Below are 27,752 nucleotides of genomic sequence, written 5' to 3'. Positions count from 1 at the left end.
CACACACGGGTATGTACATGCAGACACACACACACACACACACACATTTAAACTCAGTTAACTCCGCACTTGCCTCATGTACACATTTTCAAGTTAATATTTATTTAGTGCTGGCTTATTGCAGGTGCAGTTCCAAAATATCTCTAATATGAAATTGAAAATGTAGAATGATTAACTAGATGTAACGGAGTCTACATAGGTAAGTCAGATAGACAGTTTTCCTACTGCTTTTGAACAAGGGCAGATGCCTCTCTCTGAATATATTCAGAAAAGATAGATACAGGAAATTCCATTTTTCCTGTTTTAGTAATGATGTGGTTGAAATTTGAGATGCACTTGCTTTAGTGCATCTGGGCCTGAATTGTTGGGAAAGTGAAGGTTTTTTCCAACACTTCAGTTTCAACCACCTGAACCTGAGTTTGAAGGTTATTCACAGATTAAATCTACATAGACGGAAGCAAGCACAGTAAGTTTTTTATTGTTAAATTACTATGTTATCATTCGCAGAGCAAAAAGTAAAGGGACTGATCTACTTGTGCATTCACATTTTAAATTCTTGAATAATAAACAAGTGAAGAAATAATCAGTTAGGAAAGGAAAACTGAAGCGAGGGTTTCCTTACAAGTCTTCTAATTTCTCTAATAATCATAGAAAACATGCTCAAAAATTTTAGAAAAAACTTTTTTCTACATGTGATATTATATTAATAAATAAACTGTGTTTACCTCATGAAATTGGAAAGACTTTCAATATTAGGGGCAGTCTATTTCTGGCTAATGCAATTATCATCTAGATATTAATATAGCATCAAAAAATAAAGAGGTGGCATAGTTTAAAATTTTCCTAAATGTTAACACTCTTAATGCTGAGTTTCCAGTTCCAGAATTGTCCATTCCCCTTGAGGTGAACAATCTTCAGAGGAAAAACTAGCCATGGTAATGCTCGCTGAGGAATCATCAAGTGGAGATGTTAGTTCGCTCCATCTGTTCAAAGTGTCAATATGTGCTATACCCTGAGGTTTTGAGCTGTCTCGTGCTAAAAGTAGTGTCTGATTGATTAGATACTGTGCTAAGTTTAAGTCTTCAGGAACAGAATTTATAACATCTAAGTTTGAATCCTGTTCTGAGAGCAGTTGCTTTAATAGTGTCCAATCTTGTTTTGCAAAGTGTTGATCATCTTCAAAATCCGTGTCTGTAACGTGTGTTTCTGATTCCATTTTCTGCTCAAATGCTTCTATTACATCCATCTCATATATTGGAGAGAGGGTTTTTGAAGGCCGATGGTCATACATGCAGGTTTGTGCCAGTGTGTCACAATCATTTATGTCTCCTGAAATAATTCATAATACTACACAATGTAAAAATTGCACATGTTGGTACCCCTCAGAGTTTTGTAGAACAATATTAATACAATATAACAGGGATAGTCCAAAAAAAAAAAAAAAAACCACACAGAATGGGAAAAATAACATCTATACAAAATTGACAAGATTTCTGAGGCATTTTTTTCCTATGTTAAAAAATTCAAAGGTAATGTTTAGCAGCAAAATCCAGATAGGTAACTAACAATAATTCTCCATACTTTAATTTGAAAATTTGTGATACAGAAAACAAAATAAATTGTTTAAACATAAACATAGAATGTGCACATATATCTAATTCACTACAATAGAAACTTAAAGAGAAAAAAAAGACGTAGTTATTTTATGGTGACTCTTAAGGTAAGTCAGTTCCAAAAGGGGGAATAAATACATTTTATCTAAAGGCTATTTGTATATTGCACATGCAAAGGAAGATGCAAGCAAAGACAAATAAATAAAAAAGTACAACTTTTAAAGATCTCTTTATTTTTATGATTTTGCTGAACGAGGAACTATTGATCAGTATTTTTCTTAGTTATGATACACAATAGTTACTCAATTAGCCACTATTGCATATTGTAAATGTGGGTCATTAGCTCTAATTACTATAAAAAGGAAGACAAAAACATAAAACAATAAGACAGGAAATCATCTAAGCATATGAAATAAGCCTGAGCTTTTTTCATATATTATCATTGCATCTAAATATAATCTCTTTTAGGAAATTTATCTTTTTACTTGAAAATTTTAGAATAGAATTATAGTGATCGTGAAAGTCTTAATCCCTGTAAAATGCATACAAATTGTAATAATCTAGCTGTTAAAATAATTCAGTGCTTTTTTAGTTACATATTACTATAGTTATTGCACAGCCCTCATAGATATATACTAGCAAGTCCATAAATCATATCCAATGTATAATAAAATTTCTAATAGCTAAGTATTCTTATGTTAAATTAGACATAAATAACTAAATACCAACAAACTAAGTTTTTTTCTTTATTCTTTCAAGTAAAACCTCTTAGTAGGTTAGCTCTATCTAATAAAGAACCAAAATTTTTACTAGATATTAATTCTTTACTAGGATTTTAAGTGAACAATAAAGAATGAGTAACTAGCTAATTTTTATATTATTAAGAAATTTAAGTTTTCATTTAAAATTTGAATCTGTTACATTAAGTAATTATTCTATCTAAATATAACATTTAGGGCTAGATACAACTTTAAAATTCTATAAATTCATTTCCTTATGAATTTACTGTTTCTATTTCTGTACATTACCTGCAGATAAAGCAATATTAGCTTTTTCAGTAGCTGTAGAATGGCCCTCTTTCACTTGACCTTCCTGAGGCAGAACTTGACTCCAAAAGGAGTCTAGAGATTTTGTAGAGCTGTTCTTTGGTATGTCAGAATTGGGTTCTCTTTGATGAAGCTCCAGATGACATGGTCTTTCTTGAGATTTTATATCACTATCCAAGAGTTTGCTGCATTGCTGGAAGTCATTATCCACATTGCTTTTGCTGTTTAATTTTTTATCTTCCAGAAGAGGGTGTCTGCCTCCACTGGATAGGACGTCTATTGCGTTCTTTTTTTCTGTGGCTGAAATACTCTGTTTATCTTTTCTTGAAGAATCAATACTACTAAGATTTGAGACAGTGCTTTCACTTTTACATACGCTCTTACTTTTATCTTGTTGCTTACATTCTAAAACACTATCTTCATTTTCTTGTGAGAATCTGGAATAGCAGGCCCTTCCATGATGTTCATGAGAAATGCCATCAAAAACATCAGAAGGTGAGAAAGAATCTCTAGAAGTCTGAAAGGGAGTATGGACTTCCCCTTCATCGGATCCCAGTTCTTCACATTCATCTACTGAAAGTAAAACTGACCTTTTAAACTTTTTAGTTGCAGAAAACTCACGGCTTTCATTTTCAGTTGCATCTTCAAAAGCTAAATTAATGATTCCCTGAAACTGCTGAGGAGCTGGGTTAGATATAGAAAAATTTTCTGCAACATTTTCAGCCTCAGACCTTTCATCTTCTGTGTCATCTGCTGAAGAAGAAATTTGATCTATTTCCTGAACAAATTGGACACTGCCTCGTGGAATATTTTCTTTTTCCCTAGGGTGGCCTATTGCAGATCGAGACCAATTTTCTGGCCTTTTTCTAGGAATCTCATCATCACTTGTCGAATTAACTTGGAAAAGATCATTACTGCTTTGTTTTTTCATTTTTACTTCAATTCTTAAGTTACTATCGTAAATTTTTAATTCTTCAGGAGTACTGGTATCACTACTACTTCTTCCAAGAAAATCATGGCACAGCATGGTGCCACATTTAGAAATACCTCTGTCATTTGATCCATCATCATCCTGGGACCCTCCAGCATCATAGTCTTCAGATCTGGGCTTTATGTCATCAGAGGATGTGGTAGCACTGCCAGTGTCAGATTCAGGACTCTCTCTCTGATGCAGAACACTGGTACTCAAATTCCAGTGACCCACAAATGGAGTTTCTGGAGTTTCATGGCTCTCTGGAGAGTGTGATGTTTCCATATTTTTAGGAGAATTTTTCCCTGATAGTCGTCCCGAAAAACATTTGGAGGAAATATCTGAGTCTGCTGCAGCATGTTTGTCTTCATTCATAGCAGAGTCATCAGACAACTGACTAAGAATTGTCAGTTCTTCTACATGAATTTTAGATTTTTTGTCATCTTGAACAGAATTTAAGGTACCATTTGTCCTTTCAGGAACACAAGGTGATACATCTTTTACACATTTAATACTTGGTTTTTTGTTTGTATCTTTTCTCCCTACTTGGTTCTCCCTATCTGATATTAAATGGATTTGCCCTACATTTGTTGAATCACAAATTGGATTACAGTTCAAGGAGTTTTCATTTGGATTCGAAATCATGGATTTTAGGGCAGTGGTGCTATAAAATTTTGAATCTACCTGATCATTCCCATCAGAATGACAATATATGTTAGCTGCATTGCAATGATCTGTTTGCTTGTGATTGGGAAATTTTGCTTCACTTTTATTTAAACAAATCTGTTTTGATTCCAGTTCACGTTTTAATGATTTATCCAGCTTTGAAATATTTTGGCATTCTAACACCAGTTTCTCTTTTTCTTGATTGTTTAATGGCTTTTGTGGGTCAGGTCTACATGATGACTGGAATGCTTCTGCATCACTGATTTCAGATGTGAGATTAAGTAGATGTTTGTGAGGTTTCTGTTCAGAAATATTGTCCTTGTTATTATTAGCATGTATATCATGAAGCATACTTTTTTGGACAATAGACGTTTCATTTTTTGAAGATCTTTGAGAAGAAGGCTGAGTTTTCAATGTAACCTGTCCAGGAAGCATTTTCTGTTTTGACTCTTTATTATTCAAAGTTTCACCTTTCTTTGACTCATTTAGGTTTTTAGGCACTGCCACTATTTTTGCATTAACCTTAGGCAAAGTTGTGTGTCCTTGTTTGACAATTTTTCTCTTAGGTGTTTGTTTATCTATAGTTGTACTGTGGTCCAACTTTGTCACATCAGACTGCTTTGGGGATACTGAAGATTTTACTGAATTTGATGACACTCCATGGGATCCTAAGAAAAGAAAATTCAGAAATACAATATACTCTCTAATTTGTGAGTGAAGTTTAACATTTGTTTTTAAATTACTTTATTAAAAATAAAACCAATAAAACAATGAAAGGGTAATATATCTATGATTAAATGGACAATTACAGATTAGGAATCGCATCATCACTTGTTGAATTAACTTGGAAAAGATCATTATTACTTTGTTTTTTCATTTTTACTTCAATTCTTAAGTTTAGGAATTAGTTACATGATAAAATTTAAAAAGAAAATATTTTTCTATTAAAAATGTAGAGGGACTATTCCATGGTCTTAATAAAAATTATTAAAATAAAATCTCTCTTCCTCAAATAAAGAGCCTTAATCCTTATGCCAAAATTTGATTTGCATAAATATATGAGGGTGAAAAAAATCTGATTTTCTTATATCAAAGGAGCAAGAAGGGTCTCCTTTGAAGATCCGGAGAAAAAAATTACTGTGTTCTACACAGCTGAAAAGGAGAATCAAGCTAAGCATAAAATGTAAAACAGAATTGTTGAAATTGCTATAGTTTCTTTCTTCAAACATGAATAAAACCAATTTACTTCTCATAACCAGGTCATTATTATTGTAGCTTATTAGGTTAACGACTTAGATCTGAAGTGGAAACTAGAACAGCTGACTGGAAAGAAAGAGGGATTAATTTGAGAATCCATTTGTTTACACTGGTTAAAATCTTAGAGATGATATTTTGGACATTCAAAACTGTCAACTAGAATATTTTAAATGTTTAATTTTTAGCTACTCATAGAATATGAATAATTTTTCTTGGCGTTATTGTTTAATTCATTTTAAGTATTAATTTATAATCTAAATCAACATTGTTTTTAGGATTTTACAAATAGCTCTTATATATGTGAATGCTTAATGAATAAAGCAAAGTAATTTTTAAAATCAGTTGTTAGCAAATCACGCATTCTGATCAGTACTCTTTTCTTTCTTGCAACACTGAAAAACAATGGACACAGCACAGATTTTGGAAGGAAAATTCTTCCTCCCTACATATTATAATACAACTGTATAGACTGTACCATTACTTTTTAAAGAGATCTTTAGTGCTGGTTTTACAGATGGAATTCCTATAGTCATCACCAAAACTTTTAAGAAACATGGGCATAATATATAAAAGAACCAGACATATAGATAAACTAGTGATTCTTAATTACTTATTTTACAAAAGACAATAAAAACCAACCCCACGCCCCTAAACTCCAAAATACTTGTCTAAAAAGTAAAAGTATAAATTCTTTATACTGTGAAACATATATGAGTAAAGCTGTATTTTGCTTATTTGCTACTGACGTTCAAATGAGAGTTCTGCTTAATCCAATTTAAACAAGAAAATAATATTCATGATACCCAGGACTATTTCAGCATTACCTTGAGTTTTAGCAAGGTTAGGTGGGGTGCTTTTTGTCCTCTGCTGAGCTGTAGCACATCCATTGCCGTTTCCTCTTTTCTTCAAAATTGCCTGTGGTACTGGATCACTATATCCTTTGCCACTGACCTTCTTTGGTACACTAAGAAAAATTATTTGCATCCAGTATTACACTGAGATTCCAAAACAAACTTTTTAAAGACCCATACCTGAAACAGAATTTTTCTCAAGAAATAAAAAAAAAAAAAAATCTCGTCTGAAAAATAGAAGAATCATATGTTCATAGGTCTTTAAGTTTATAAAACTATAGATCATGTATAATAAAGCAATGCATAATCATGTGGCACAAGTATAAATCAAGGTATTCTTCTAATATTTTGCCTCAACCATCATTTTGCATAAATATACTAACTTCTTTTAATAAATAAGAAAACAGTTTAAAAATATCATTGTGTAAATACATTAAAGTTTTTAACAAAGAAGGAAAGATATTTTAAAAATATTTAGCTAGAAGTCAGTATATAATTAACTTTCAGAGAAAGCTAACATATAGGTAAAACATTAAATGAAGACCTACCTGTTACTGATATTAGTGTCTTGTTCATGAATACTTTTTTTATTGGAAGTTCCATTGGTAACTCTTGAAACAGGTCGAGATTTTGCTGTTGTAAATTAAGAAAAAGTGAGTCAGGAGATAGAACACATTAAATAATGTTACGCACGTAACAATTATGTGTAAATTTATTGGTCAGACACTATAAACAAAATTGTTAAAGTAGGAAGGACTATGTTTTCTCTCAATTTGCATAAAAACATATAAATAAATATTTTTTGGCATTTGAAACTAAATAAAAGCCCAAATACAGGATCATTTTTTTCTAGGAACTGTAACTGGCAGGAGCTACTAAAAATCAGAGTGCTAGAACCCACCTAGAGTAGAAGTTTTGACACTGTCTACACTGTTTTTCACTGTTGGTCCTGGAGAATCACAAAAGGATAGTTTATGACCAGACAGCTTCTCTTCCACTGATCCATTTTGTTTTGATTCATCCAGACATTCAGTGGAAGTCAATAGTTCCATACTTGAATTTGCAGATATGCTGGAGGGTTCTGTGATGCTCAGGCATGGAGAATCTTTCCCTGTCACTTTCTTCAAAGGCTTTGCTTTGGCTTGCATGTTTAAGTTTCCAGTGAGTACCTTGGGTCTGGCACCTGTAATTTGACCTTCCTGATTTCTCACTCCTTTTCCATTTAATGAAGTTTTCTGTCCAGTTGCTGCTGCTGTTGCTGATCTTTCCATAACTTGTTTAGGTGACATGTTTTCCAACCTTGCATGATTACTGTTTTCTGTTTTGGCTTTTATTACAATTTTGGGCTTTCCAGAAACATTTTTTTCCCCAGTTTTTAATTCCTTTGTAATCTTAGATGCTATTTTTGTGCCATCCTTTTCCTTTAAAGCATCGTGCTTCAAAGTTTTGTTTATACTATTTCTATTAGTACTTGATGAATGTCCAGATGCTCCTAATCCATCGGATTTCATCTTTTGATTAGTAGAGAGAAAACTCCAACACTCTTTCTTGTTATTTCCCCTCCAAGATTTGTTTTTTATAACACCAGAGTCAGAAACTTGTCTCCTTTGCTATAAAGAAGAAAAAACTACTTTGTAATTTGACTGAAGTCTTTGACATATACTACTTTATATTTCAAAAAAAAACAGTCTTTCAAAGAAAAAAATAGCAAAGTTCATATTATGATTTAGAGCCACTCAAAACTTGAAACAGCTTTGATTATTTTGATCAAATCTTTGTCTCTGATTATATTACCTTAATCAAATCTGAAACAAAGCATAAAATATTTATTTAAAAGTCATACTATTTTAATTTATGAAGTTATAGAGAGATAAATACCTAAAGGTTCAGGATGTCTTGAGTGAATGATAACAATATCTAAGATTTCTTGAGGGCCCACTCTCAGGTTCTGTGCTAAATATTTTTCATACATTATCTCAATTAACCCTCAAAACAATCCTATGAAATTGCTCCTATGGCTATTTCCATTTCTTAGACAAGAAATTAGGGATTAAAGTAGGTGTGTGATTTACCCAAGGTCACATGCTGGTAAGGATTGGAACCAGAACTTGGGCTCATGACTACTGCCTCAAGCAGGTAGTCATCTATCTGGCATAATTTGAGGGACATTATAAAGATTTTCACCAAAAATTCTCCTTCAATCATATCCCAAATGCCAGAAACTTTATCATTAAATATTTTATCCTCTGTGGTAAGAATAGTTTGCTTCTTGGAGTCCTCATTAAAAAAAAAAAAAAAAGCTCGTAAGAAACACAACATATTACATCTGAAAAGCTTAGTTTTGGGAAAAACAAGATAGTATTAGCTGTCTATAGGCAGGGGAGGAAAAATAATCCTAAAAATAGTTGAAGAAGGTAAAAAAGGGGCAAATATAAATGGGCACTGATGATAAATGCACCTAACTTCACCATTTTGCTTAGAACCAACCTTGACATGGAAGGCAACAACAAAATTTTAAAAGTTGGTAGAAATTTTAGAAAAAAATTTTAAGATTATATTGTCATTCTTTATGTAAGTATGTAAATACTTGGTTTTTTCCCTTTGGAAAGCTGTATGAGACTGTAGAGGTATGAGGCAGAGCCTGTGCTGTCTTCATCTTTTGTATCTAAAACCCTTAGCACCATGCCCGTCACATATTGGGTACTCAAAAAAAAAAAAAAAAAAAATAATAATAATAATGTGTGATCAGTGTTGTTAAAACTGGGCACGTATAGATATATAGTTTAAGGTATACTTATTTCTAAATATGAAAAGCTTCTAATTGCATTAAAATTGTTTAAGGCAAAATAACATATACATGTATGTGTATCTACACAAGAATGTGTACAGGGACAAATACTAAATAAATAAATAACTTGGCCAAATTTAGAGAAAAGCAAGGTATGGTGACAAAGGAATCACTAGATTCTTGAACTGGCATTGTCTCTAACCGATCTGGGATACTTAAGAAGTTATTAATATCTCTGGGCATGCCTACAGAGTGGAGAGTGGTCCTATTCACAGCAGTGTTCTAGGAGTCTATCTAACATTTACAAAGTTCAAATAGGCTTAGTCCTCATTGTTTTCTTCCTGATCAAATCTGAGCCCCCAAAATAATATTTCTCTATTTTAATACCTAAAACCAGGTATTAAAAGACTTCTGCTTTTAGAACTCTTTCCCACCCTTAAAACTGATTCTACTTGATTTACTCTATCCTTGAATCTATACATTTTAAAGTATTATGCTATGGGTGAAATTTGTGTAGTATATGAATGAGGTTACTTACTACACTGTTTGAAATTGCACATTAACATAATACAGCATGATAAGGATTCAATGAATACACATTTCTAGGCAGTCTCTACCTTATATCTACAAAGTTTATGTACATTTCTTATATACAAATGGCCAACTGGGAATGATCACCACATTTCATTAACAAAAATGAAGAAAAAGAAGGTAACCCTCTAAAGCAGCAGTCCCCAACCTTTTTGGTACCAGGGACTGGTTTCATGGAAGACAATTTTTCCATGGACTGGGAATTAGCAGGGTGGGGAGAAGGTTTTGGGGTGATTCAAGCTCATTACATTTATTGTGCACTTTATTTCTATTATTACATTGTAATATATACTGAAATAATTATACAACTCACCATAATGCAGAATCTAATGCCCCTGCTGATCTGACAGGAGGCAGAGCTCAGCTGGTGATGCGAGCAATGGGGAGTGGCTATAAATACAGATGAAGCTTCGCTCGCTTTGCTCGCCTGCTGCTCACCTGCTGCTGTGGGCCAGGTTCCTGATGGGCCATGGACCAATACTGGTCTGAGGCGGCCTGGGGGTTGGGGGCCACAGCTCTAAAGCATTCCTCTTGGACTCCATTTCTATTCTAGTGCTAGTCCCTTTTTTGGTTAACTTTTTATTATAGAAAAATTTAAATATAATCAAAAAAAGAACATTATAATGAATCCCCATGTACCTAATACCTGGCTTTAAAAATTATCAATTCATGACCAATTTTGTTTTGAAGCAAACCCCAGGTATCATATTTCATCCTTAAGTATTTTAGTATTAGCACTCTTCTTAAACCTTTTTTTCTGTCTTATCTGATTAACTTTCTCCCACCCCCTAATGATCTCTCTCTGTTTGGAAAATACATTTATTCGTTTCACATTTATTGAGTATTTACTACACACCAGCTAATTGCACATAAATTATTTCACCTAATTTTCACAATAATCCTGCTAGGTTTTATTATGTCATTTTATAGATTAAGCAAACTAAGACTCACAGATGACACAGATGATAAATGTGAAGTTGAGATTTGAACTCTTCTGATTTTACATCCAGCATCCATTTCAGTATATTACTACTTTTTGGACAGAAATTATTACCCTGTTTCCTTCTCATTGTTGTTAACAGAAAAAAATCCTCAGGCAACCTCAAAGTCAGGAAAATAAGGAAGAACAATGAGATTTTGTTCTATTTTGGTGTAAGGCAAGGAAGGAGGAAAAGGCTGGTTGATAAGAGGGGAAAAGAAGGCAGGTAGGCTAATTCCCTGGGGTCTTAAACATAGGGATTAACAGGGAACTAGTACATAGAAAAAAATGTCCTGCGGTACCATTTCCTAGTGTATGCTCTGTGGAACTGTATAATATGCTTAAGAGGGGTTGAGAGGGAGCCTAGTGGTTTTCCATAGTTATAAAACTGGGGGAAATTTTGGGTGAAACAAAATTCAAATGTATTCTTTACTGTAGTGTTTCTCAACACTTTTAAGGTATAATACATTATCTTTGGTCTCTAAAAGGAGTTATGGTGTATGGCAACTCTCAAACTTAGTTGATGCTAGATGTTCTTAGGTGGAATGCATAATGGAGCTAGTATATTGTGAAACACATGCTAGAAAATAATCCTAGGAGGTTTAATCCAAGAAGTTCCAGTATCCTACAGTTTCTTACTCAAGAAATGTGGAGCTTAACCTCAAGCCATGAGAGCTCTTGGTTTGTGGCTTGGAGCTGCGTTAATCAGTTGCTTTCTGCTGGAGGATGAGGAAGAAGAGAGGATTCCCTTATCCTGTTCTGCAAGAGCAATATGTTCTTTACGTTCCAAACTGGAACTCTCTTCTTAATATTACTGTAATACATGTAGTAGGTTAGAATAATTTTGTACTTCAAATGTATTATTGGTTAAGTGAGCATCTGTAAGTTAGCTTGGAACCCTAACCATCATTAATAATTTGGGGGAAGAAAAATGTATTTCAGATTATAATGAATACACCAAGTATTCACTCACTCCCCTTATCTCCTTCCCCCTAGTCCCAACAACCATAATTCTACCTTTGTTTCTAAGTGTTTGACTACTTTAGATACCTCACACAAATACACCAAGTAACTTTTAAAGCAAAACAAAATTATACTCTTTAGTACTAATTGCTTTTTTTTAACACCAAAATATATTATGTGAATTAAAATCTTGGTGTAGGAAAGACTAGAACAACTACAACCTTCTTTTGTAAGAAGTAGGTTAATTAGAAAAATAGACATTGAATTAGGTCTAGAATTCTAAACAATTTCTAATCTACTGAAATAGCTCCAATGTTAGTTGCCAAAAAGGTTTTCAAGGAAATGAAACAAGTAGCACTTCCCATGCCAGCTGGATATCAAAAATTCACTTCATTTAAAAATTATTAAATGTTCACTTGATTTAAAAAAGACAAAATTATTTTCATAAAGAAATAGCTTTAACAAATGGATAGATTTTAAAAACTTATTCTGAAATATAAAATAATAAAATTTAAATAATTTGGTATCTTTTTTCATTTAGACCTATAAGATTTAGAAAGTTTACCTGAGAGCTACTGAATATAGGCTTTTTGCCAAGTCTTCGATCATCACCTTTGTCAAATGCAGCTGTAGGAAGAAACAGCAATTTATTTTTATATGAAGCATTATTATTACCTTACAAGTAAAGGGAAAATAGTATGCTAGCAGAAAAAAGTTACATTTCAATGGAAATAACTTAAAAAAACTGAAACCAATCTAGTACACAAAAATAATTCCCTATTATATTTTAGAATTTTTTTTAAAAAGGCTCATTTTCAATCTTATTCTCTGGTTCCTAAGATTTTATGGTATTAAAATTAATAAATATGAAATGTACAATGTCATCGAGATCATATATTTATTTTAAAAACCATAATTTTCTCAAACTGTGAAATTTTAGATAACTGGTTCCATTTAGTTTTTCAAATTTCAAAAAATTACAGATTGTGGCAAATGTAGTATTTTGTAAGCTATTAACTATAAGAAAAATGTTTATCCTATAAAATGTAAAAATATTCTTGAAATTAACTAAAATATTTTCTGGTTTTGGAGATATATCATGAGGAAAGAGGAAAGAGAAGAGAAAAAAATAAGGTTCTCTTGAAAATAAAACAAGAAACAATCCTCAAATCAGTATCATACTTTTTAGAAATAAATAAATTCATTTTATAAGATAGGGTTACATGGGAATTATTAGGACAACTCATGTTTATGCTCTTCAAGTAAGAATTTGAATAACGTCAGGAAAATATATAGGTAGGAATAATGGTACAAGAGCTATAAATATAGTTAAGCTAATCTACTTCTTTCTTTTGAAGGTTACTGGGCTTTAAAATATATTTTAAAGAAAAAAATATAATCTCCAAATATTATTTGATTTTTATTAAATCAGCTAATAAAAAATACATTAAATTTATTTACATCCACTATGCATCTTCCATGACCTCTATTCCATAGGATATATGCTATAAGACAAAGCAGGATCCTAGAAATGGTATTAAAAGGACTGATTTGCAGTAAGCAAATGACTCTGCACAATAATATACAGGAAGAAATTAAAATAAAAAATTTCTCCCAAAGGTCAGTAGTAACTCAACCAGAACATAAATGTTATAATAAAGACAACACAGAATCATTGCTTTATCTGGGTTTCCCAATGCAGTAATTATGGATAAGTCAGGACTCATTATATTTCAATGTATTTAAGATTTAAAAAAATTATTATTATACTGTTACAATGTAATAGAATGGAAAGTTCTTTTTGATGATTAGTTGCATTGCCATAAACATTTTATTTAGATATGTGTTTGTATATATGTGTATTTACATGTATTTTTAATTAGCACTTTGAAGAATTAAAGAATATTGTTTAAAGCGCAACTTAACTATCAAATCCTTTAAAATAGAGAAAAACAAAGTTTATTACCAATCAGAAGAGAGTTGAAGGACACCTACTCAAGGAATGCTGATCTTATCATATTTCTTCACATTGTATTGATTTTTTTTAGTAAAGATAAACTGTCATCTAGAAATCAGCACAGAAATAGTCACAAGAAAAAAATTCCCAATTTCTAAAGAACTTCTTCTGATGGTTTTTGTTAAAAAATGGAATTTCTTTGAAAAGTGCTCTCAGATCACTCTAGTCACACTGTCATTTTATGTTTATAACGTAAGACAGAGCAGATCATATTCTGACTATGCCACTAAAGAATTAACCATATTTATGCATTATTAAGAATATATTTTATCACACATGGCTTCCATGTCATAGCACAAAGATATATGCATCATAAAATATAGTCTCTTAACTTAAAATGTTTTTAAAGTATACTTGCTGAATATGCCAATATTTTTTCTAAGGCAACTGCTTTAACCAGAAAATAGTCATGAAGCCATTTTTAGTTATACACCCTCAAATTTTTATTTTAGTATTTTTGAAACAAACACACACTGAGCAATATACACCTTTTGTTTAATGGTAATGTTTCAAATGATACCTATTAAATGTCAGAGACCACTGCGTGGCTCCTGAGGGACACTCTGCAATAGCACACACCACATCACTGAACCAATCAATTGTGAAATAAAGCCATCTATCTAGGCAAAACCACAAGAAAGGGCATCTTATGAAAAAGATGGAAAAGCTTTATGGCGAAATATTTTTTAAAAGGAGAAGAAAGTATGTTTGTACTCTGTTCTATGTGGATTACATTTTCTTATACTTCTAATCTCTTCACAAGAATGATGTTAAGCAAATTTGGCTAGAATATTGCTGCTAATATACAGTAGGATTAAAAATTGAAATATACATACATATATAAAGGAAATGAGTTTCATTTTCTTAGAACAGCAAAACAGCATGATTTATAAAAACTGCGTAAACATACAATCACTAGTTTCAGTTACACCCTATTATTGAACAGAAGCACACAAACATTAATCTTACCACTTAACAGAATGCCCCCAAAATATCTACTGTTACAAAGATCATAATATAAGAATAAACATATCTCAAGGCTAACATACCTGCTTGGATTTTCTGTTGATTATCTGTGCTCATGAGCTTCCAGCTTTCTGTGTGACGAACAGCATAGAAAGACTGAACCAGGAAGATCCACAGCTTATCACGCAGAGCCTGGATCTTGCACGTAAAACCCTGTGTTCAAGCAACAAATCAGCAGCTGGTGAGAGCCACATTGTCATAGCAACCAGTCATTATTCCTTTCCGAATCTACTTACTCCTAAGCTAGATCAATGATGTCATCACTTAGATTTTTCAGATCGTCGGGTACATGTTATTTATGAAGCCTTACTCATTAATTACACAATTTTATAATGAACATGAAATCTAGATCTTATCCTTTCAACCAAATGTTATTTTAAAATACCAATAGCCTTTATATGAATACCTTCCACTGTCTTTTCAAATCAACTATGACATTACAAGGTCAAATACTCTATGCAATAGTAATAAATATGATAAAAATTTTTATTCTTGAACATATACAAAATGCCAGTGATTTATAGTTTCTTAATAACCATTGATTAATTACACTTAAAAATAAGTAATATTTTAATTTTGCTTTTCCCCAGCTAATCTAATTTTAGTATGATTTTTAAGAGAAAAAAGAAGTAATATATTATAAAAATAAAATATACTGATGTTAAAAACTCTAAAATACACATTTTATATCCAGAAAATTTAATGTAGTGATCAGGCACACTTAGAGTTGTGCTGTGCCAAATAATATTGCTGAGTGCCAAACTATGTTTAAAATTAACCAGCCAACGTGCCAATTTCTAAACTTTCATAAGAACTCTATATTGAAGTAAATAGAAGTTTTAAAATTTTGTATTATGAAAAATTCTAAACATATACAAAAGTAGAAACCATAATCATCCCCCAGATATCCATCACCTAGCTTCAATGATCTATACAACATTTAAAATGCACATACTTTTTTTTTTTTTTGGAGACAGAGTCTCGCTCTGTCACCCTGCCTAGAATGCAGTGGCATCATCGTAGCTCATTATAACCTCAAACTCCTGGGCTCAAATGTTCCTCCTGCCTCAGCCTCCCTAGTAGATGGGACTATAGGCGTGTGCCACCACACCTGGCTAATTTTTTCTATTTTTAGTAGAGACAGGGTCTTCCTCTTGCACAGGCTGGTCTCGAACTTCTGACTTCAAGCAATCCTCCTGCGTCAGTCTCCCAAGTGCAAGGATTACAGGCTTGAACCACAATGCCTGGCCTTAAAATGCACATACATCTTTAAAATCTTCAAAAAGTTCAAATATTACATCATTTTAATGAATTTTATTATATTCAGTACCATTTCCTTTGTACTGTCAGAGTTCACTAATGTGTCCAGAGCCATAAGAAGAGAGCAACTATTTTCAGTGGTAATGTTTTCTCCAATTGCTTTCAAAATTTTGTCCAACAGATCAGCCGTGCTGCTCATTGCTTGTGACTACAAAACACAGAAACTGATATTTAATAGGAATACATGTAAAATGTATAAGAAATATGAAAGTCTGGATAACAAAACAATCATAACTAGCTGTATGAAGCCAACCAGAAATCATATTTGTTCTTTCCCTTTCCTTTGTTAAAAAAATCTGCAATATATACCCATACACTTCGTCTTGAAGAGCCAACATAACCCTCATAACACAACCTAGAAATAAGCAATAGGAGTTCTTTACTCAATGACTAATTAGAATTAGTAAGAAATGGAATTTTGCATGGACATAATTATATTACTGACTAAAACAGTATTTTTATGACTTTGGCTTCTAAAATGTAGCTATGCTGATTGAAGGCTAGAGTTGGCCAGAATTTCATTGTGCCTTGCCAGGGCACTCAAACCTGTCCCTCCTGCCTTCCTTATCTTGTGAGCCAAAAATCCTGTCCATCACTGCTCTAAATCCTGTGTAAACATGCCATCTGCTGTGTAATTTATTTAAATCATACTAATTTAATCAATGGCAACTTGCATTTAAAAACTCTTATGTAATTAAAATCAGAACACAAAGATGGAACTAAATATAGGACATAATTTTAGACATAGTACCTGTAAGAAAAGAGCAAAATTTTCACTCTGAATAATCTTGGAGAAGTTTTCTACAATAAATGAAATACATTCTTCTTGGAGCTGAGATGCCATAGTTAGTGCTGCTTCTGTCCACTTCACTCTGGGTAAACTCATGATTAGCCTGTCACTTTCCATCAGAAGAAAAGCAGCATTCTTATCATTCTTAGAATTGAAAAAAATATTGGGAAAAAAGTTAGTGTTACTGCTCATAAAATAACCTTCTAAGCAAATCAAATACTTTCATTTTCTTGGGATAGTTCCTGCAAAAAACAAAATTCCAGGTAGCTAATGTCTTCATCATTAGTTTTGGATATAATGTTTATTTATTTGCTCACAATTATCCAAAAGGGCAAACTTTGAGCTAGGAAGAAACCACCTTTAAAAGGCAGCTAAAACAAATCTGAGAGCAAAGTTATAACTATGAAGAAAAACTTGAATTCTCTGAGATTATCACTACTTAATTTTTGTGCTTATAGATATCATTCATAGTTGCATGGCTACACTGGCATAGCCTTAATTCTTTTATGACTATAAAATACATGTTCTTTATTCCAAATTTGGAAAGGCCAAAAATTACTTATAACCTCCAGTGATTTTCTTCCTCTTCTCTAATTAGGTAAGGCTCTATTTTTATATTTTATTCATTTAATGATGATTCGTTTTTATACCACAGGAAAAAAATGTTCCCAAATATTTATCTCTGGAAAAAAATGGAATGACGACAATTCACAGATGCCATATGCTCCAAGGAAATGGAAAAAATGGCAACTATAAACTATTGTTATGTTATTCATGTTTGATTTCTAGTTCTTAATACAATGCTAAATAACTATTTACTATAAATAACTATAGTTTACCTGGTAGACTATAGCAGATTGAAAAACATAGCCAAAATTCTTTGTAGCTTCATCCATCATGAGGTAGAATCTATTTACTCATGCCTTGAATCTGGACTGGCCTTTTCACTTCCTTTAATTGACAGTGGTGGTGTGCAAGTTCCAGGGCCTAGACCTCAAGAAGCATTGCAGCTTCTGTCTTTACCTCTTGGAATCCTGGGAACACCAGGATTGGAGCAGGAGGCCCAGCCTCCAGCTGTCACCAGCTGAACGCAGTCACAGGAGTGAGCTCAGGCAAGACCAGCAGAAGAATCACCCAGTCAACCCACAGAATTATGAGAAATAATAAATTGCAGTTTTACACCACTTAGTTTGGGGGTGGTTTTTTAGACAGCAATAGATAATTAATAAATCTGGAAATGACAGACTGAAATACCCAACACGGACTGTATGATGTGGACTTCGCACACCTTCTGTTTCCTTCAGGTGTCAACTAAAGCACTAAGTTTTCCCTGATCCCTACACCTACATCAGATACCTTTCATACCTGTTATCAGAAAACCTGTCCCTTTTTGTTAGAGCACTTAATTCATTTGTAATTAATAAAACATGAACATAACTATATGATTGATGTCTGTCTCTCTCACTAGGCTGTATGTGCAATGAGTATAAAACCATGTCTGTTTTTGCTCACCATTTTAGCCCCAGGGCCCAGTATAGAACTGGGTCACAGTAGACATTCAAATATTTCTTGACCTCTCAACATGATTAGAGACTGAGAGTCTATATGTGAATAACCTAAGTTGAATCCTTGAACATCAAAATTTTAAAAATTTTACCCATTTAGCAAGAATTCTTTAAAATGTATTATATTCTTCCACTGCTTTATTAGAGTAAAAAAATCATACTTTGCTCTAATTCAAGTCTTTTATTCTTTAAGTACCATTATCTTTTCCTCCTCCAGTGACTTCCTGAGTAACCGTGCAATTACTGAAAGTTTTAGACAATAAGCCCAATTTGCTCTACTGTTGGCAGTGCTGTGGTATTGGAGCCAAACGTAGAGTATTTAAATAAATTTGGCAGATATCTACAAAGTGCTTACTATATACATAATGTGATGTGCTCTGACAGTAATATCTTTTAAAAATACAGATATGGAATATAGTTATCATAATTTAGCTTGGAATCTGTGGAAAACTCAAATATGGACACAGTTAAATAACATAGTTGCTATGTGATCTTATTCCATACTGATCTGAATATATAATAAACATTAAATGTTAGAGTATCTAGAAATTCACAGAAGAAAAAAAGGAATACTTCTAGACCAAACACATAAAATTTTAGTTTAATAGTTAACATAATCACATAGTTCACAATTTTAAAATATATGAAAGGTATTACCAGGAAAAGTCTTTCTCTCCTTCCTATCCCCAAACCTCCCATTTTATAATCAATACTATTTTTTTTTCTATCTTTCCTGAGTTAGTTTTTGCATATATAAATAACATACATATGTAGTTTTACTCATATTTTATTCAGATGGAGGCATTAATATGCATACTACTTTATATCTTGCCTTTTACACTTAGCATACATCTTGAATATTTTCCTTAATCAGTGTATAAAGAGCCCTTTTATTATTTTAATAACTATGTAATAGTCCACAATATAGATATACCATAAGTCATTTAACTAGTCTACTTATAGACATTTACATTGTTTCCAATTTTTTGCTCTTATTATGTTGTAATGAATTACTCTGTATATAACATTATTTCACATATATGTGAAAATATCTGTAGGATATATTTCTAGAAGCAGAATTGGTAGGTCAATACTTCTTGTCTTAGCTTGGGTTCTGCCTAAAAACTGAGCCTGAGAAACAGGCATATATGCAGACAGCTTATGTGGGGAAGTGATCCTAAGGGGATCTGAGGCACTGGGAGAGTGAAACACGGAAGGAAGGAAAGCCAATCCAAGTGTGCATTTTCTAGCTTCTTGTTACTCAAAGTGTGATCCACAGCCTCAGCATCAAGCAGAATTTGTTAGAAATGTAGACTATCTGGCTCCTCCCTTGACTTACTAAATTAGAATCTACATTTAAACAAGATCCCCTAGTGTTCTGTACATACATTAAAATTTGAGAATTACCGATAGAGCATTCATTCACTACTATAGGCAACTGGGGCAAATATCATTGGGAACCCTCTGAAGAGCTGTGATGGATGTACTTAGAATTATCCACCCAAGGGACAGAATAAGGAAACACTAACCACTGGCTCCCATCTCCCATTGGTCAAGACTTGTCCCCTGGGGTGTTAACTCTTTTTCACCACAAGGTTTACACAGGTTTAGAATTGCCAAGCTGCAGGTATCCCCATGTGGAGGGGCAGTGAAGCTGCAGGACAGAGTGAGAAAGGTGTGTGTGTCACATAGCTTAGGGGAAGCGCCGTCAGATTACACCTTTACATAGCTAGATAGTGCAGCAATGGTTGGAGTGCAAACATATGGGCCAAGAGGATATGAAGTGGAACACGAGCAGTATCCAAAATGCTATCAACATAACAAACAATGGAGCACTGTTTTTCAAATGGTAGATTCCTCCATAGCTATGTAGAGAAATGTATTTAGTGGTTTGCAATGAGCATTAGAAAGAAATAAAGAAGGGGAGGAGAGGAGTGAGAAAAAGAAGGAAAAAAGGGGAAAAATAGAAAACACTAGTATATCATATGTAATAAGACTAACAGTTATTTTGTGAAACTTGTGTTTCAGTTCTACAGGTGTTTTTGTACTGGGTTACAATGTAAAAAGAACTTATTCTGGGTCATAGTCAAAAAAATCGGAAAACACAGCAAAAGTTGTGTTAATTTATACCCTTCCCAGGAATAAATAAGGATATTTACTTCCTATACTTTAACAGACATTGCACAAATTTCCTTTTTATCATTATGAAAGGTAGAAAATAGTTTTAATGTCAATTTTTCTTAAATAAATGAAGATGAGGATCTGTTCATCAAATTAAGAGGTATGTGCATTTTCTCAGTGAACTACTAATTCTATCCTATCTTTAGCTTTTGTTTTTTAAAATCAATTTGTAGAAACTCTCTATATTAGGAAAATTAGTATTATAAGTATGATGTGAACAGTCATTTGTTCTTTAACTTTGTGACAGAGAAAGGAAAACCTCAAAGTTCCTCACATAAAAATATATTCTAAAATTCTCCATATATAGCCTAATGTAATACTTTCTTTTTAAAATTTTATTCATTGTATTTTATTGTTATCAAAATATTAAGGGGGTACAAATGTTTTTGTTACATGAATATACTATATAATGCTGAAGTCGGGGTTTTCAGTATGCCTGTCACCAGGACAGTGTTAACTGTACCCAATTGGTAAGTTTTTAATCCCTCATCCCCCAACCTTTCTCCCTTCTTGGTTTCCTTGACATCTCCTTGTGCCTGTGTGTACCCACTCTTTACTCCCACTTATTAGTGAGAACATATGGTGTTTGTTTTTCCATTCCTGAGATACTTCACTTAGGATAATGGTTTCCAGTTCCATCCAAGTTGCTGCAAAAGATATTATTTCATTCCTTGTTATGGCTGAGTAGTACTCCATGGTATATACCATATTTTCTTTATCCATTTATGAATTGATGGTCACTTAGGTTGATTCCATATCTTTGCAATTGTGAACTGTACTGCAATAAATATTTGAATACAGGTGTCTTTTTGATAAAGTGATTTCTTTACCTTTGGGTAGATACCCAGTAGGGAGATTGCTGGATGGAAAGGTAGGTCTACTTTTAGCTCTTTGAGGAATCTCCATACTGTTTTCCATAGGGGTTGTACTAGTTTGCAGTTTCACCAACATTCTATAAGTATTCCTTTTTCTCTTCATCCATACCAGCATTTGTTGTTTCTTGACATTTTAGTAATGGTCATTCTGACAGGGGTAAGGTATCTCATTGTGGTTTTAATTTGCATTTCCCTGATGACTAGTGATGTTGAACATTTTTTTTCATATATTTGTGGGCCATTTGTCTATTTTCTTTTTAAAAAATTCTGTTCATGTTTTTTGCCCAACCCAAAAATGTGGTTGTTTGCTTTTTTTCTTGCTGATTTGTTTAAGTTCTTTGTGAATTCTGGATATTAGTACTTTGTCTGATGTATAGTTTGGAAGTATTTTCTCCCATTCTATAGGTTGCCTGTTTACTTTGTTATTTCCTTTACTGTGCAGAAGCTTTTTAATTTAAATAAGTCCCACTTATTTTTGTTGCTATTGTATTTGCCTTTGGGGTTAGTCATAAATTCTTTGCCTAGGCATATGTCTAGAAGAGTTTTTCCTATGTTCTCTTCTAGAATTTTTATGGTTTCATGCCTTACATTTAAGTCTTTAATCCATCTTGAATTAATTTTTGTACATGGTGAGAGACGGGGTCCTGTTTCATTATTCTGCATATGGATATCCAATTTTCCCAGCACCATTATTGAATAGGAAATCCTTTCCTTGGTGTATATTTTTGTCTGCTTTGTCAAAGATCAGTTGGTCATAGCTATATAGTTTTATTTCTGGGTTTTCTATTCTGTTCCATTGGTGTATGTCCCTATTTTTATACAATTACCATGTTGTTTTGGTTACTATAGCCTTGGAGCATAATTTGAAGTCAGATATTATGATATCTCCAGATTTGTTCTTTTTGCTTAAGATTGCTTTGGCTATTTGGGCTTTTGGTTTCAAATGAAGCTTATTTTTTTCTAGATCTGTAAAATAAGATGTTGGTATTTTAATGGGAATTGCATTGAATCTGTAAATCACATTGGGCAGTTTGGACATTTTAATGACATCAATTCTACCAATCCATGAGCATGGGATGTTTTCCCATTAGTTTGTGTCATCTATGATTTCTTTCATCAGGGTTTTGTAGTTCTCCTTATAGAGATCTTTCCCCTCCTTGGTTAAGTATAATCTTAATTATTTTATTTTATTTGTAGCTATTGTAAATGGTAGCGAGTTCTGGATTTGACTCTCAGCTTGACTTGTATTAGTATATAAAAATGCTACTGATTTGTATACTAATGTAGCACTTTCTTATCTACCTTGGTATATGATAGTGTTGGGAATATCATTGATGTCCAATAAATATTTGATGGATTAAAGTGCCTGCCATAGTACATGCAGTTGAACTGAATTATAACTAAAGAATACTTAAGAAGACTGCTTGAGGAGAAGTGACATCAACAAGATGGCAGAGTAGGAAGCCCTGGACCCTCTTTCTCCAATGAACATACCAATTTAACAACAATTAATAGATAAATTCTCTTTGTGAAAAATCCAGAAACTAGTAGAGAGGCTCCTGCACCCAGGATGATCTTGAAACAACAACACATTTTGAAGCAAATACGAAAATTTGAGACACCTTCTTACCAGAATCCCTACCCATGGCAGAGTTATATGATCATGAAAAAAGCCACCAGCTTCTCCCTGGGGAGGGAAACAATTGGACCATATCTCAAATATCCCAAGTTTTCTGGGGACTGCCCAGGTGACTGGCTTCTGTCTTCCAGTCTTGGAGTGCTGATAGGACCTGGCAAACTCTAGCCATCTGTGGGTGAACAGAGATGGTGGTTTAAGCTGGCAGTCATCATATTCCCTCCTCCCAGCTCAGCACAGAGCAAATGGATGAAAAAATACTTATTCCTAGCTTCTCCCTCAGTAGGGAGAGTTAGTTTGCATGTCTAATACCCTAACTTTTCTGGGGGCTGCACACAGGACTGGCTCTGTCTTGCTTATCTCAGAGCACTGACAAGACCCAGAAAAATCTAGCCACCAGCAGGCTAGTAAGAACAGAGATGGTGGTTTGGGCTGGGAGTCAGCATGGTTTCTCACTTGGGCTTAGCACAGAGTAAGTGGACAAAAAACCCTAGTTCCCAACTTCTTCCTGAGGAAAGAAAGAATTGAAATGGGACCTGGCATGCCCTAGCCACCTGGGGGCCAGTGAGAACACAGATGGTAAATGATGTAGCATGTAACTAGTCACCACAGCCCTACCCCCCTGACTCAATGAAGAGCAAACAGTTGAAAAACCCCAAGTTCCACCTTCTTTCTGAGGAGAAAAGGAGTTGGATAGAGTGTCCAGTGATTCAACTTTTCTGGCTTCAGCCACCCACAATTGTGAACTGGAATAAGTGAGTCAGAAAATGAATGAATCAATACAAATTATTATAAAATAAAAATTCATAAATTATATGATCATCATACAAATACATGACAATAAACAATGCAGTACCAAAGCAGTTAGCCTACCATATTTGTGATTGTTTTTGAACTGTATGGTGGTAGGAGGCATTCCTTACAATTTTTGCTTTGCAAACATCTATTCCTCAATTTAATCCACCACCATGACTGTTGTCACTCACTGATTCCCCAAGAATTGGGTAAATAATTATTTTACTATTTTTATTAATCTTTCTTAAGTGTATTTATAGTTTACATTTATTTTAATGTTCAATATTAGAAGCGTTTTGGGTCTTTATTTAGAAATTTAGTAATGACCAGAAACATGCCATAGGAACTTAACTCTTGTTTTTCACAATTAGCTTGTGGTAAAATTGTTTAGTTATATGTTGCTTAACTTAATGTCGCAGTTTCCAAGAACCAATCAATGACGTTAAGTGAGGACTTATGGTATAAAGAAATCTGTTACAGGGATTTGATCTTACACAATTGTGGAAGCTGGTTAAATAGGCTTTGTGTCTGATGATGTAGTCTGAAGTTCACAGGGCAAGCAGTTGAGAAAGGAAGATGGATATAAAAGTGGGGAGAGCAAGGACAAGCTGACACCAAGAGCACCGGCTAGAACCCACATCAGTCTCAACACCACCAACCTGGGTGAAAAAGCTGTCACCTAGGAGATGCTGGCACCTTTTATTATGGTGCTAGACACATACCTGGCCCACAGGTTACAGAAGCTGAAGAAGGATACATGGAAAGGCAGAACAGTTGTAGGTCTGGCTATGGTGAGCCAGTAAATAAGCAACAACATGTGAGTCTAAATGCACCTGCCCAACCTTCCTAGTATAAAAACCAAAAAGTAGCTGTTCTTTCACTTCCATCCTCCAAATCTCATGCCAAATTATCTCTTGTGGCCATTCTAACTGGAAACAGAGAAGGAAATTTTGGGCAGCATAGTTCACCATTGACAAGCTAACATGTTACAAAGCCACTATAATCAACCCCTTGTCAACTTGGCAACCATACACACCTCTTAAAACATACTTAGTTCCCAGGTGGAGACAATAACAGTCATGCTTCCACCTAACATGATACAACTATCCCCCATACAACAACCCTTTTCCCAAAAGAGAGGATACAAAGTTCCTTTTTTTGTTTTTGGGTGATGTTCATTCTTTTTCAAATAGATTCACAATTCTCTTTGATATTTATTAATAGTAACTTCAATGTGGAGATATAAACTGCTATTAATAATAACATGTCTTACATTAGATGGTAGGGGGATGAGACAATGGGGAAAAACCCAAAAATGTTTGGTTAATTCATAGACAAACATTCATGTAAAAAAGGGATATGAATATGTTTGCATCATAACTACTGCAGTACTCATATCTGTAACTGGTCACATGATTGTAGGTGTTATTTATAACTACCTTCTTTCACCACTCACTTCATATTCCCTCCTCTGCCTTCAGCAAGTACCTCTGTTGTTCATAGTTCCTTATCTGGTTGGGTGGCCCAAACTTTCATCCCTGAAGAATCTGGGCCATTATCAGCACTGCCTAAATTGGGTTAACAGCTTTCTATTGATTTATTCATATAGCCTGGGAGTACTGCATTGCAGATGTAGTATTCCTTACTCATATTGTATAGTAGCAAGCCAATTTCCCCTTGACAGTCAAGTTCAATCTATCAATAATTTCCCTTCTTTTCCTGTGGGGTTACAAAGTGGCCAAAGGAAGGCAGTCTCAACTTTTAGTTCAATGAAATCATTATTTGTGTCCTCAGGGGGAAGCATTCTTCTCTTTGGAACTAAGACTTCTACATCAACAGAGCCTAAAGTTGCAGGGAAAGGACACAAAAAATTTGTTAGTGGATCATAAGGAATAATTGTGTCATGGAGCCACTCCCATTTCCACAACTTGATTTCTAGATCCATGAATCCTGGCTATGGGAGAAATAGCACCATAATCAAAATCTGATTTAGAGCATATATTGTATCCTAGAGGACACTGTTCCAACCCCACAAGGCCTTGCCACTAGCTGGCACAGTAACTGAGTCTTCAACAGGCCATTTCTCCATTCAAGTCAGCTGCTCCAGAATGATGGGGAACCTTGTAAGACCAAGAATTCCATGAGCATGAGCCCATCACCATATTTCAATTGCTGTTAAATGAGTTTGTTAATCAGAAGTGATGCTGTGGAGAATGTAACGATGATGGATAAGGCATTCTTTAAGTTCATGGACAGTGGTTTTAGCAGAAACATTGTGAGCAAGGGAGGTAAATCCATATCCAGAGCAAATGTCTATTTCAGTGAGAACAAAGCACTGCCTCTTCCATGACGGAAGTGATCCAGTATAATCAACCTACTACCAGGTAGATGGCTGATCCCCTTAAAGAACGGTTCTGTTAAGAATTTCAGTGTTGTGCCCAGATCCACTGTGGTGAGTGGAAGTCAATATTGCTGAGCCAACGCATAAAGCTCCATCTCTCTGAATTGGTTCTAGGTTATCTGAAATTGATTCTTTCATCTTTCTATGTTTACGTTTACACCACTGAAAGTACTATACAAAATTGAATAAACTTTTTGATAACATACACACAAAATGGTTATTTAGGTTGTACTTACTAAGGACTGAATCAACATATCAAGACAACTTTTCTGAATCTCAGGGGGTACATTTGCAAAGCTTCTTTCAGACCAAAACCTTGCAAAATGCTTTACAATCCACCTGTTAAAATCAAAGAATCCCAAGTTAGAGAAATAAAAGTATTTTTCATTATAATAGTCAATAATATTTTGGTTTTCAATTAAATAAATTGTACAAATGTATGTTTTGACTAACACTGTTAATTTTGTGAGCGCTAAGATGGACTTAACTATAATCCCTTTTCTGTAAACACATATTTTAAACCCATGTTGGGTTATGTGCACGGATTTTAACATAACTAACCATGGTTCAGCTAAAATAAAATTGATCCCAAGTATCTTGAATAACATATAAATCAATACTTCTACTCAACTGGTGGAACTAGTTAAGCATTAAGCTACTTACATTGTGCCCAAGGAAATAGGCCAACTCTAAAATTGTCCACAAAATTAGAAGAACGCAAAATCAAAATCCCTAAATTAATAGCATCAGCACTACTTAAGATAACTTACTTCATGCAGTCAGCAAAAAGACTTTCCACTCCAACTGAATGAGCAATAATCAGGCATTCTAGTATAGACACCAGCGTTCTGGGAACAGGCTAAAATTAATAGAAAACACCACATTTATTCTTTTTCTATTTACAGAGGCTAACAATATTTGGTTCACGAAGATAATCTGATTTATAATCCTAAACTACAGAATAAATACATATAATTCAAAATTCATTTTCTATATTTAATTCTGTATCTGAAATTAATTTTTGCTGGTATTTTGGCTATAGACATGTTCTAGTCAGTCTCAAACTTTTTTTTCTTAAAACATCTTTCCACACAAAAATCTGAACACAGATGTTTATAGAAGCTTTATTCATAACTGCCCAAATTTGGAAGCAACCATGATGTCCTTCAATAGGTGAATGGTTAACTGTAGTATATCCATGCAATGGAATATTCAGCACTAAAAAGAAATGAACTATCAAGCCATGAAAAGACATGGAAGAATCTTCAATCCTAAATGCATATTACTAAGTGAAAGAAGCCAATCTGCAAAGGACATATACTATATGATTCCAACTATATTACATTCTAGAAAAACCAAAACTATGGAGACAGCAAAAAGATCAGCGCTTGTCAGGGGTTAGTGGAGAAGAAAGGATGAATA

At 33.7% G+C, this 27,752-nt stretch overlaps 1 protein-coding gene across 1 annotated transcript in view; it reads right to left on the bottom strand.

Annotated features, from left to right (window-relative positions):
- Nucleotides 1–453: 453 nt before the first annotated feature.
- BTBD8 (BTB domain containing 8) overlaps nucleotides 454–27,752 on the bottom strand; it is a 97,731-nt gene continuing 70,432 nt past the window's right edge. Inside the window, exons 8-18 of the mRNA XM_069478206.1 lie at nucleotides 27,101–27,189; nucleotides 26,567–26,669; nucleotides 16,839–17,021; nucleotides 16,098–16,235; nucleotides 14,791–14,920; nucleotides 12,290–12,351; nucleotides 7,305–8,013; nucleotides 6,952–7,036; nucleotides 6,377–6,516; nucleotides 2,642–4,963; nucleotides 454–1,329 (exon numbers count right to left, since the gene is read on the bottom strand). Of these exons, the coding sequence (XP_069334307.1) occupies nucleotides 860–1,329; nucleotides 2,642–4,963; nucleotides 6,377–6,516; nucleotides 6,952–7,036; nucleotides 7,305–8,013; nucleotides 12,290–12,351; nucleotides 14,791–14,920; nucleotides 16,098–16,235; nucleotides 16,839–17,021; nucleotides 26,567–26,669; nucleotides 27,101–27,189 (4,431 nt within the window). The 3' untranslated portion in view covers nucleotides 454–859. The remainder of the gene's footprint in view (nucleotides 1,330–2,641; nucleotides 4,964–6,376; nucleotides 6,517–6,951; nucleotides 7,037–7,304; nucleotides 8,014–12,289; nucleotides 12,352–14,790; nucleotides 14,921–16,097; nucleotides 16,236–16,838; nucleotides 17,022–26,566; nucleotides 26,670–27,100; nucleotides 27,190–27,752) is intronic.

This window comes from Eulemur rufifrons, chromosome 8, assembly GCF_041146395.1.
Source record: "Eulemur rufifrons isolate Redbay chromosome 8, OSU_ERuf_1, whole genome shotgun sequence".
In the NCBI taxonomy this organism is placed as follows: Eukaryota; Metazoa; Chordata; class Mammalia; order Primates; family Lemuridae; genus Eulemur; species Eulemur rufifrons.
The sequence above is the reverse complement of the archived record's forward strand: the minus strand, read 5'-3'. Positions and strand labels throughout refer to the sequence as shown.